Source organism: Oncorhynchus gorbuscha, linkage group LG02 (assembly GCF_021184085.1).
Source record: "Oncorhynchus gorbuscha isolate QuinsamMale2020 ecotype Even-year linkage group LG02, OgorEven_v1.0, whole genome shotgun sequence".
In the NCBI taxonomy this organism is placed as follows: Eukaryota; Metazoa; Chordata; class Actinopteri; order Salmoniformes; family Salmonidae; genus Oncorhynchus; species Oncorhynchus gorbuscha.
The window spans coordinates 96,734,225-96,746,401 of record NC_060174.1 but is presented as its reverse complement, the minus strand read 5'-3'; the positions used below and the strand labels follow the sequence as shown (position 1 = coordinate 96,746,401).

Genomic DNA, 12,177 nt, shown 5'->3' with positions numbered 1-12,177 from the left:
ACTGAGTGATGGAGGTGCAACACATAATACTTTGTGCCACCATCTCTCTGTCCCTCTCTGTGTTTCTCCCGGCCTTTCTTTTTCCGTCTCTCTCTCGGCTTGTGTGTGTCTTTGTTTTGTATGTAATGTGCAATATTTATGTAGGCTGAATTAGGAATTTACATGGCCATATAATATTTCTGCTGTTGGAAAGAAATAGGATGCGGTGCAGAATAATATGTTGATAGGACAAGGCAATGTATGTTTGTGCACATGGAAGTCAGTGCTTTATGTTTATGTTAATGAGGAAAGATAAATACAATGTGACTAAAATGAAAGGGCATTTAGTTGACTAAAATTTCCAACACTTTTTGTCATTTTGATGATAACTAAATCATTATTCAAATGACAAAAATGTGACTAAGACATAATGATATTTTAGTCATAATGACTAAGACTAGACTGTGTGTGGTCCCACCCTGGCCATATAAAGATGTCTTGGCCTTCCACTTGATTTAACACCCTGTGTCCTCTGTGCTGTGTGTTCTCTCTCCACAGCTTTGGCAAGCAGCTGGGGGGTAGACGAGGCTGTGAATGCATCACTTTAGAGCCCTCAGAAATGATTGTGGTGAGTAGAGCCACTGCTTCTCTTTCTCTCTGTCTCCATATCTACTGACTCTTGTACAGAAAACCACAGACTGGGACAAAGACACTGGATTGTGGCAGTAGGTGCAAAATGCCACAGAGCCTACGTAATTGTTGTCTTAAAGCTTTCCTCTCCATGGGTTCTTCAGTTTCATCTGAACTAGGCCTATAGTCTTAAGAAGACAATACTACAATAATACAGCTCGATGCCTATAAAGGCTGTATCACCCAATCAGTAAATAGGCCTACATTGAGGCGTGTCTGTGTGCGAGGCATCTCGGTCATAGCTGTAGCACATCACATTCAGACTGAGGCGGAGTCCATCACCACCATCTCCCTGAGCAGGCCTAGCCAGCGAGCACCAAGAAGGCTGCTCCATCAGAAGCAGGCTGGGAGCAGGAAATAGGCTTCTCTATTAGATTTGGCTTGGCTGGTTCTGCTGGCCTGGGTCCTCTATCCATCCGCTGGTTGGCATCCACTGGAGGAGGACAGAGGGGAGGGTGAATGTGGAATGAAAGTCTTCACTGTGTGCAGATGGACAGGCTGATTAGCTGTGCCTGGGAAGACATTGGAGGGGGGGTGGTAGGCTGGGGAAATGAAATTACGTAAGCTACTTGTTGTTCATATCCGCCCATTTCCTCACCCTTTCGGCCCTGATTGTCCGTAATGCTGCTTATAACCACAGCCAGAGTTGTGGTTACTGATGGCTCAGTCAGTCCATATAGGCAGCAGAGAGGGTGGTGAAATGAGACTGGATTGTTTTGATGACCATGTAATTGATATTGCATCATAACAAAGTCATTGGAGAATAATCACTTGATCGTGCTCTAGCGACTCCTTGTGTCGGGCCAGGCGCCTGCAAGCTGACTCCGGTCGTCAGTCAGTTGAATGGTGTTCCCTCCGACATGTTGGTATGGCTGGCTTCCGTTTTAAGCGATCAGTGTGTTAAGAAGCAGCGCAGCTTGGCGGGTCATGTTTCACACCTTTGCCTCTCCCGAGCCCGTTAGGGAGTTGCTGTGGATGAGACAAGATGATAACTACAACTTTTGGATTACCCAAATTCAGTAACGTAATCTGATTACATTCTATTACTTTTCGATTGCTTTCCCCTTAAGAGGCATTAAAATAAGACATACATGTACGTTGCCAATTGAACAACCTCTATTGCAGGATAAATCAATGTTAAAGTTTACATAACTGGTCATATGTGGATGTTGCATTGTACTTCATGGGTTTATGGGTTATGTAGGCTTCTTCCATCGCTTTCTACTTCATATAATAATACAAATAAATTATATCTTTACATTAAAAACCAAACTCTATCAGAATTCCAGTCATTCCAATACATGTTATTCCCCTTGATCTTCAAGAATAGGACTTGGAAATATGGAAGTATAGATTAGCCAAATTGTTTTACCTGAGCATGACCCCAAAACTAAGGATTTATTAGCCAGCCCTACTGTCTATGAATATTGTTGTCATGCTGGACTGATTTGAGTTTAAAAATAAACGCTGCACTCATGGAATGGCATGTTTTGAGCACTACTGAAAGTGCTATTTACTTGTGAAAAATGAATGCCTTATGCTGCATTTGCTATAGGCCTAATGTTTCCCTTTTTGTTGGTGACACTTTGATATCTTGATAATCCACAGATGAAACAATAACAAAACTGTTGCCCGCCTCTGTTTTGGTAAAAAGATGGGCCTGGAGAAATGTAACCACTCTCAGATTAATAGACAGCTATGGATGCAAGGACTGACCATCCATGATATCAAAATGATTGTTTTAGCCCTGTTATGAGGCTATACAGTGTTTACATCTACAATGTTTACAAACATTGAAAAAAAACAAGCTTATATGTTGGGTTCTCATGGAGTGTGACGGTTGAACTAAGCTCATGAGGCATTTATAAGTTATATTCTTCAAGTGTGTGTGTGTGATATATATTTCACAGTGGGTGCGAGACCTGGAGAGGCCTACAAGCCACAGTGTCTCGTACCCATTGTGAAATTTGGTGGAGGATCGGTGATGATCTGGGGGTGCTTCAGCAAGGCTGGAATCGGGCAGATTTGTCTGACGCATGAATCAAGCCACGTACAAGGTTGTACTGAAAGAAAGCTTGCTTCCTTCTGCTCGGACAATGTTCCCCAACTCTGAGGATTGGTTTTTCCAGCAGGACAATGCTCCATGCCACACAGCCAGGTCAATCAAGGTGTGGATGGAGGACCACCAGATCAAGACCCTATCATGGCCAGCCCAATTTCCAGACCTGAACCCCTTTGAAAACCTCTGGAATGTGGTCAAGAGGAAGATGGATGGTCACAAGCAATCAAACAAAGCCAAGCTGCTTTAATTTTGGTGCCAGGAGTGACATAAAGTCCATGTGAAAGACTGGTGGAGAACATGCCAAGATGCAAGAAAGCTGTGATTGAAAATCAGGGTTATTCCACCAAATATTGATTTCTGAACTCTTCCTAAGTTAAAACATTAGTATTTATAAATGAATATGAACCTATTTTCTTTGCATTGTTCGAGGTCTGACAACACTGCATATTTTTTGTTATTTTGACCAGTTGTCATTTATTGCAAATAAATGCTCTAAATGACCATTTTTTTATTTGGGAGAAATGTTGTCAGTAGTTTATAGAATATAGCAAAAATGTTAATTTTACCCAAACACATACCTATAAATAGTGAAAAATTTAATAATTTTGCAGTGGTATCTTAATTTTTTCCAGAGCGTTGCAAAATAAATGTAGAAATCTACATTATTCAAATATTGCACCCACACTGTTTGCGTGCGCCAACGAGCATCTGCATTGCCAAGGGCTAAAATAGAAGTCAATTCTATTTGTGACGCAGATCGCGATGCAAGTCCTGCCTCTCCCATCTCCTCATTGGTTTATAGAAGCAGGTACCCACGTGCCATCTCCTCATTGGTTATACCCACGAGGGTGGCTAAAATACAAACAAGGGCAGTGGTGGTAATGCACCTAATTTATGAAGTTGCCAATACCAATATAAAGTCAAGAGAAGAAATAGCCTAGAAGGAGGAGAGATGACTAGAAACGATTCGGTTGACCGTTTTATGTGTGGATTAATTGTCGGAGAAGAGAACCTTGTGCATTTCAGGTAAAATAACAACTCAATGTTTATATCCCAGGACAAATTAGCTAGCAACAGCAAGCTAGCTAAATAGGACGAATTAGCTACCAAGTGCAAGTGTTAATTTTTCCACAAATTCAGAAAAGCAAAGAAATAACGAAAGCAGTGGGAGTATTCATAGCCAAAGATTTGCAGCCCTATTCAGTGGTTACTGACTCGGGATTTCGTCACATGATAAAGCTTTCAGAGTGTTACATTGTCCCCTCCAGCACACATTTCAGCAGCAAAGTAATTACTAAACTCTGATACAACACAATTGAAAATGAATTGACACAGATACCCTATCTAGCTTTCTCCACTGATAGTTGGACCTCCAGAGCAACTCTAAGCTACCTCTGTGATGGTTCACTGGTTTGGGAGATGAAGAGCTACGTGTTGCAAACTCGTCCCCTGAATGAGTCATACAAGTGCACACTTTTCTTAAATATAAAGATACCGAAACAGTGCTGTTACGATGGCCCACAAACCGTGATGCATACCGAACCGTGGGCCCACTGTACCGTTGTGTCCCTAATAAATATGTATCTATGGGGGGCAGCATTTCCACTTTGGGATGAAAAGCGTGCCCAGGGTAAACTGCCTCCTACTCAGTCCCAGATGCTAATATATGCATAGAGGACACTCTGAAGTTTCTAAAACTGTTTGAATGATGTCTGTGAGTATAACATAACTCATATGGCAGGCAAAAACCTGAGAAAAAAATCCAAACAGGAAGTGGGAAATCTGAGGTTTGTAGTTTTTCAACTCAGCCCCTATTGAATACACAGTGGGATATTGGTTATGTTGCACTTCCTAAGGCTTCCACTAGATGTCAACTGTCTTTAGAACATTGGTTGATGCTTCTACTATGAAGGGGGACTGTATGAGAGGGGAATGAGTCAGAGGTCTGCCAGCAGTCACGAGCTCAGTCATGCGCATTCACATGAGAGGTTGCTCCCGTTCCATTGCTTTTCTACAGACAATGGAATTCTCCGGTTGGAACATTATTGAACATTTATGATAAAAACATCCTAAAAATTGATTCTATACATCGTTTGATATGTTTCTACGACCAGTAATATAACTTTTTGGAATTTTCGTCTGACCTTTCCGCTGGAAGATGCACGCGTGTTTCGATTTTTTTACCGAACGCCCTAACAAAAGGAGGTATATGGACATAAATTATTAACTCTATCGAACAAATCAAAACATTTATTGTGGAACTGGGATTCCTGGAAGTGCATTCTGATGAAGATCATCAAAGGTAAGTGAATTTTTATAATGCTATTTCTGACTAATGTTGACTGCGCAACATGGCGGATATTTCTTTTGGCTGGTTTGGGCTCTGAGCTCCGTACTCAGATTATTGCATGGTATGCTTTTTCCGAAATCTGACACAATCTGACACAGCGGAGAAGTTTATCTAAAGTTCCATGCATAACAGTTGTATTTTCATGAACATTTATAATGAGTATTTCTCTAAATTGATGTGGCTCTCTGAAAAAAATCACTGCATGTTTTGGAACTTCTGAACATAACACGCCAATGTAAAATGAGATTTTTGGATATAAATATTAGTCCGATTCTGATTTTTCAATGCCGATTATTGGAGGACCAAAAAAGCCAAAAAAACATTTTGTAATAATGACAATTACAACAATACTGAATGAACACTGAGTTTAACTTAATATAATGCATCATTAAAAATCTATTTAGCTTCAAATAAATGATGAAACATGTTCAATTTGGTTTAAATAATGCAAAAACAAAGTGTTGGAGAAGAAAGTAAAAGTGCAATATGTGCCATGTAAAAAAGCTAACGTTTAAGTTCCTTGTTCAGAACATGAGAACATATGAAAGTTGATGGTTCCTTTTAACATGAGACTTCAATATTCCAAGGTAAGATATTTTGGGTTGTATTTAATATACTATTTATAGGACTATTTTTCTCTCTACCATTTGTATTTCATATACCTTTGACTATTGGATGTTCTTATAGGCACTTTAGTATTGCCAGTGTAACAGTATAGCTTCAGTCCCCCTCCTCGCACCTACCTGGGCTCGAACCAGGAACACATCAACAACAGCCACACTCGAAGCATCGTTACCCATCGCACCACAAAAGCCGTGGGCCTTGCAGCACAAGGGGAATAACTACTCCAAATCTAAAAGCGAGTGACGTTTGAAACCGTATTGGCGCACACCCAGCTAACTAGCTAGCCATTTCAAATTGGTTACACCAGCCATTAGGCTGATAGGCTTGAAGTCATAAACAGCGCTGTGCTTGCGAAGAGCTGCTGGCAAAACGCACGAAGGTGCTGTTTGAATGAATGATTACGGGCCTGCTGCTGCTCAGTCAGACTGCTCTATCAAATCAGACTTAATTATAACATAACACACAGAAATACGAGCCTTTGGTCATTAATATGATCAAATCAGACTTAATTATAACATAATACACAGAAATACGAGCCTTTGGTCATTAATATGATCGAATCCGGAAATTTTACATTTTGAAAACAAAAAGTTTATTTCAGCGAAATACGGAACCGTTCAGTATTTTATCTAATGGGTGGCATCCCTAAGTCTAAATATTCTTGTTACATTGCACAACCTGTGAAGGGAGTAGTACACAGCGTTGTACGAGATCTTCAGTTTCTTGGCAATTTTTTGCATGGAATAGCCTTCATTTCTCAGAACAAGAAAAGACTGACGAGTTTCGGAAGAAAGCTCTTAGTTTCTGGCCGTTTTGAGCCTGGAATATTAGATATTAGCCATTTTGATATTAGATATTAGCCATTAGTCTCAAGAAGGCCAGTTTTATTGCTTCTTTAATCAGTACATCTGTTTTTCTGCTGTGCTAGCATAATTGCAAAAGGGTTTTCTAATGATCAATTAGCCTTTTAAAATGATGAACTTGGATTAGGTAACACAACGCGCGCCATTGGAACACAGGAGTGATGGTTGCTGATAATGGCCCTCTGTAATCCTATGTAGATATTCTATTTAAAAAATCAGCCGTTTCCAGCTACAAAAGTCATTTTAAACATGAACAATGTCTACACTGTATTTCTGATCAATTTGTTGTTATTTTAATGGACATTCATCAAATGCCCAGAATTGAAAATAATCTTTCCAGTCATTTTTCGGAAACCCTGACAAGCACACACACACACACACACACACACACCACGGTTTCCGCTCCTCATTCATGCTGCTGCAGCACTCAGTCAAATCACTTACATTCCAACCAATTAGCTAATTGAGTCCTGGGGAATTATCACAAACTAACTGCAGGGGTTTGTTCAGCCAGGCCAGCGGTTTGAGATAGCTTCCATTTCGCCCACCCTGTGTCTCTGTCCCTGTATGTTTGTCTCAGCCTGCTTGTCTGGGAGCACAGAGCCATAGACAGACCATTGTAGTTCACACACGGAGACCAGTCCATACAGGAGTTAACTAGTCAATGGTCCAAGCAGGAAATATCTCCATTTGGGCAGACTCTTCATAGACAGCAATCTGTTCATAGTGAATACTTTCTATTTAGTAGTGTGTATGGAGTGACTCCTTGCAGTGTGTAATTGTACACTGAAATGCCCCCTTAAAATGTTTAGTCAGTCTTCTGTTGTTGACTTTGCTGTGATAACACTATTAGGCTGCCAGTCTGGTTAGTTTTTCATTAGAGAAGTCTGTGCTGTTCGATAAATCAACCCATCATATAGTTGTTATATAGTACAAACATGACAGAGAATCTTTGCACCTCATTCTGTGTGTGACACAAGTCCATTCCCCTGTTATTCTCTCGTTTTGGGCGGAAAAAATCAATAGTTATATATCAGGAAATTTGACTGTATAGTTTTGACAATATCGCTGTATTATTTTGGCGCTAGTTGGTTGTAATCTGCACCAAAACACCAGTATTTTGCCTTCATAGTTTGTTCTCCATCTTTTTAAATAAGGAGCCAATTTGTTTTCATCACTTTTATTTCCATGACTGATAACTTGTTTTCCCATGTCTCTCTCTTGTCCCTCTGCAGCAGTCATATTGTTAGCAATATGTTTGGAACATCTAATCGCAATACATATAGAATCATGAGACTCGTATCGACACTTAAGTATCGTGGTAATATCGGGAGGTACCCGGCATTTTCCAGCCCTAGTGACGGGCAAATTGGCCATACTTCCACATCATGGCCTTGGCGTGTGAGCTTTCCCCTCTTTTCCTCTGTGGCCCTCCTCACCTCTTTTCCTCTGTGGCCCTCCTCACCTCTTTTCCTCTGTGGCCCTCCTCACCTCTTTTCCTCTGTGGCCCTCCTCACCTCTTTTCCTCTGTGGCTCTCATGTAATGTCTCAGTACACCTTGATGGATGACTTGAGCTCACAGAGATGACAGCCCTGCTGCCTGAACTAGAGAATGACCGTTATGACATTTTTAGGGCTGATACTGATTTTTGGGGGTCAAGGAGGTCGATGGCTGATATTTTAGGCCGATATTCAATATCATAAAATTTGAAAATATTTATGACATTTCCCAGAGATAGCCATGTATGCATTTAATAACCTCTTAAATGGAATGGAGAAATTTAGATTTCCGCCTAAATGGACATAATCAAAAGTAACTGCTATTCATGTGTTATTACATGATTCTGACATGCCAAAACTTGGTATATTTGGAGAGAAGACATCTTGGAGATTGAGGAAATCAACAGTAGATAGGAAATACATAGTTCAGAGCACACACAAGTGAATTATTGAAGACTAGAGCTGGAAACGCATCAGATGGCTTCCACAACATGTGAATAATATTTTTTTAAATGGGATTGATAGACCTAGCAACTAGAAATGGGCAGATGTTTTAGTAAGTGGTGTCAGGTGTGGTCACGGGACGTTTCCAAGTGTCCCTAAACCGCTCCAACGTGGCATGTGTCTATAAATTAGATCATTCCAGTGCTATGACATATTTGCAATCCCTAAATGCTATGTGTTCAGTATAAAAACACCATTTCTTCCATATCAACCTCACTCTAACATTGTGGTGGTGTTATGGGGTATCCAGGGTACATTCAAGTATCTTTTCAACCTCTCCAAAGTGTCCAAATGTGGTAATTGCACTGTTTTTGCACACTGGCTGTGCCTAAAAGTTATTGTTCACTATAAAAACTCCATTCCTACAACACCAACCTCTCTGAAACATGGTTCTGGTGTCGGGACATACAGGGGATATGGATACCACCAGTGCGTAAGCAGGCAACATCATATTTTTGATGCGCGAAGATAGTCACTCAGTGGACGTTCAATGTTGCCATTAAGTAATGCAACGTATCAACGTATTCCGTGTTTATTTTGTTTGCTTCACAACGCTAACCGGAATGTAGGTAGCAGCCATCTTGAAATAAGGTCATTGGCTTGGCCTGCCCTTATGAATTCTTATGCCCATATACAGTAGCAGTCAAAAGTTCAAAATGGGCGGGTTATGAGTTGATTGTACTGCTTGGATAGAGCGAGGCTGCGACTCCGTTCCCTTTCACATCTCTCTCCATCGTTCATATCACTTGCTGCTGTTTACCTCTATGTTAATTCGCTCAATGGAGATATTTGCTACCTAGCCATACATGTGCATAATATCTAACAAGGAGTGTGGGTAGGAAAAAGGATGAAGCGAGGATGCACTTTCTGTCTGACTCAAACTACGGGTGGCCAGATTCGAGAAGTGAGAACGCACTGATCTACAGCTTTCCTGGTACATAAACATACAGGAAGATTCTTAGGTAGCTAAACCTATTGCCAACCTTTTATTTGGGCACTACCATCTTTCCCTATGATGACAATCCTCTCTAGTGCATTGGGAAAGTATTCAGACCCCTTGACTTTTTCCACATTTTGTTACGTTACAGCCTTATTCTAAAATTCAATCTACACACAAATACCTTATTTGATAAAGCAAACACAGATTTATTTTTACATTTTAGCTAATTTGTTAAAAATAAATGTTTTGACTTTGTCATTATGGGGTATTTTGTGTAGATTGAGGGGGAGGGGGTATTTAATCCTTTTTAGAATGAGGCTGTAACATAACTGTGGAAAAAAGGAAGGGATCTGAATACTTTTCGAATTCACTGAAATTCAACTGTTAATTATGAATTCAGACGGTCAGCACATCAGTAAATAGTTACCGTTACAATGCAAGTCAGATGGCTCGTTGCTGAAAATGTTGCATGTTCAAAATGATTATCAGCTAACGTTAGCTAGCTACGTTGGCAATTAGCTCCTATCTGATACCTTAGCATTTACATTTACATTTAAGTCATTTAGCAGACGCTCTTATCCACCATGTTTATCTAGCTAGCATAGTAGCTAACACCACAGATACATTTACATTACATTACATTTAAGTCATTTAGCAGACGCTCTTATCCAGAGCGACTTACAAATTGGTGCATTCACCTTATGACATCCAGTGGAACAGTCACTTTACAATAGTGCATCTAAATCTTAAGGGGGGTGAGAGGGATTACTTATCCTATCCTAGGTATTCCTTAAAGAGGTGGGGTTTCAGGTGTCTCCGGAAGGTGGTGATTGACTCCGCTGTCCTGGCGTCGTGAGGGAGTTTGTTCCACCATTGGGGGGCCAGAGCAGCGAACAGTTTTGACTGGGCTGAGCGGGAGCTGTACTTCCTCAGTGGTAGGGAGGCGAGCAGGCCAGAGGTGGATGAACACAGTGCCCTTGTTTGGGTGTAGGGCCTGATCAGAGCCTGGAGGTACTGAGGTGCCGTTCCCCTCACAGCTCCGTAGGCAAGCACAATGGTCTTGTAGCGGATGCGAGCTTCAACTGGAAGCCAGTGGAGAGAACGGAGGAGCGGGGTGATGTGAGAGAACTTGGGAAGGTTGAACACCAGACGGGCTGCGGCGTTCTGGATGAGTTGAAGGGGTTTAATGGCACAGGCAGGGAGCCCAGCCAACAGCGAGTTGCAGTAATCCAGACGGGAGATGACAAGTGCCTGGATTAGGACCTGCGCCGCTTCCTGTGTGAGGCAGGGTCGTACTCTGCGGATGTTGTAGAGCATGAACCTACAGGAACGGGCCACCGCCTTGATGTTGGTTGAGAACGACAGGGTGTTGTCCAGGATCACGCCAAGGTTCTTGGCGCTCTGGGAGGAGGACACAATGGAGTTGTCAACCGTGATGGCGAGATCATGGAACGGGCAGTCCTTCCCCGGGAGGAAGAGCAGCTCCGTCTTGCCGAGGTTCAGCTTGAGGTGGTGATCCGTCATCCACACTGATATGTCTGCCAGACATGCAGAGATGCGATTCGCCACCTGGTCATCAGAAGGGGGAAAGGAGAAGATTAATTGTGTGTCGTCTGCATAGCAATGATAGGAGAGACCATGTGAGGTTATGACAGAGCCAAGTGACTTGGTGTATAGCGAGAATAGGAGAGGGCCAAGAACAGAGCCCTGGGGGACACCAGTGGTGAGAGCGCGTGGTGAGGAGACAGATTCTCGCCACGCCACCTGGTAGGAGCGACCTGTCAGGTAGGACGCAATCCAAGCGTGGGCCACGCCGGAGATGCCCAACTCGGAGAGGGTGGAGAGGAGGATCTGATGGTTCACAGTATAGAAGGCAGCCGATAGATCTAGAAGGATGAGAGCAGAGGAGAGAGAGTTAGCTTTAGCAGTGCGGAGCGCCTCCGTGATACAGAGGAGAGCAGTCTCAGTTGAATGACTAGTCTTGAAACCTGACTGATTTGGATCAAGGAGGTCATTCAGAGAGAGATAGCGGGAGAGCTGGCCAAGGACGGCACGTTCAAGAGTTTTGGAGAGAAAAGAAAGAAGGGATACTGGTCTGTAATTGTTGACATCGGAGGGATCGAGTGTAGGTTTTTTCAGAAGGGGTGCAACTCTCGCTCTCTTGAAGACGGAAGGGACGTAGCCAGCGGTCAGGGATGAGTTGATGAGTGAGGTGAGGTAAGGGAGAAGGTCTCCGGAAATGGTATGGAGAAGAGAGGAGGGGATAGGGTCAAGCGGGCATGTTGTTGGGCGGCCGGCCGTCACAAGACGCGAGATTTCATCTGGAGAGAGAGGGGAGAAAGAGGTCAGAGCACAGGGTAGGGCAGTGTGAGCAGAACCAGCGGTGTCGTTTGACTTAGCAAACGAGGATCGGATGTCGTCGAGCTTCTTTTCAAAATGGTTGACGAAGTCATCTGCAGAGAGGGAGGAGGAGGGGGGGGGGAGGATTCAGGAGGGAGGAGAAGGTGGCAAAGAGCTTCCTAGGGTTAGAGGCAGATGCTTGGAATTTAGCGTGGTAGAAAGTGGCTTTAGCAGCAGAGACAGAGGAGGAAAATGCCAGGTCCGCAGGGAGGCGAGTTTTCCTCCATTTCCGCTCGGCTGCCCGGAGCCCTGTTCTGTGAGCTCG

At 42.6% G+C, this 12,177-nt stretch overlaps 1 protein-coding gene across 5 annotated transcripts in view; it reads left to right on the top strand.

Moving 5' to 3' along the window:
- LOC124013748 (rap guanine nucleotide exchange factor 6-like) overlaps positions 1 to 12,177 on the top strand; it is a 429,435-nt gene that overhangs the window by 39,830 nt on the left and 377,428 nt on the right. For all 5 annotated transcript variants that reach the window (XM_046328248.1, XM_046328242.1, XM_046328266.1 and 2 more), the window contains one exon: positions 538 to 607. In XM_046328248.1, coding sequence (XP_046184204.1) covers positions 538 to 607 — 70 coding nt within the window. The remainder of the gene's footprint in view (positions 1 to 537; positions 608 to 12,177) is intronic.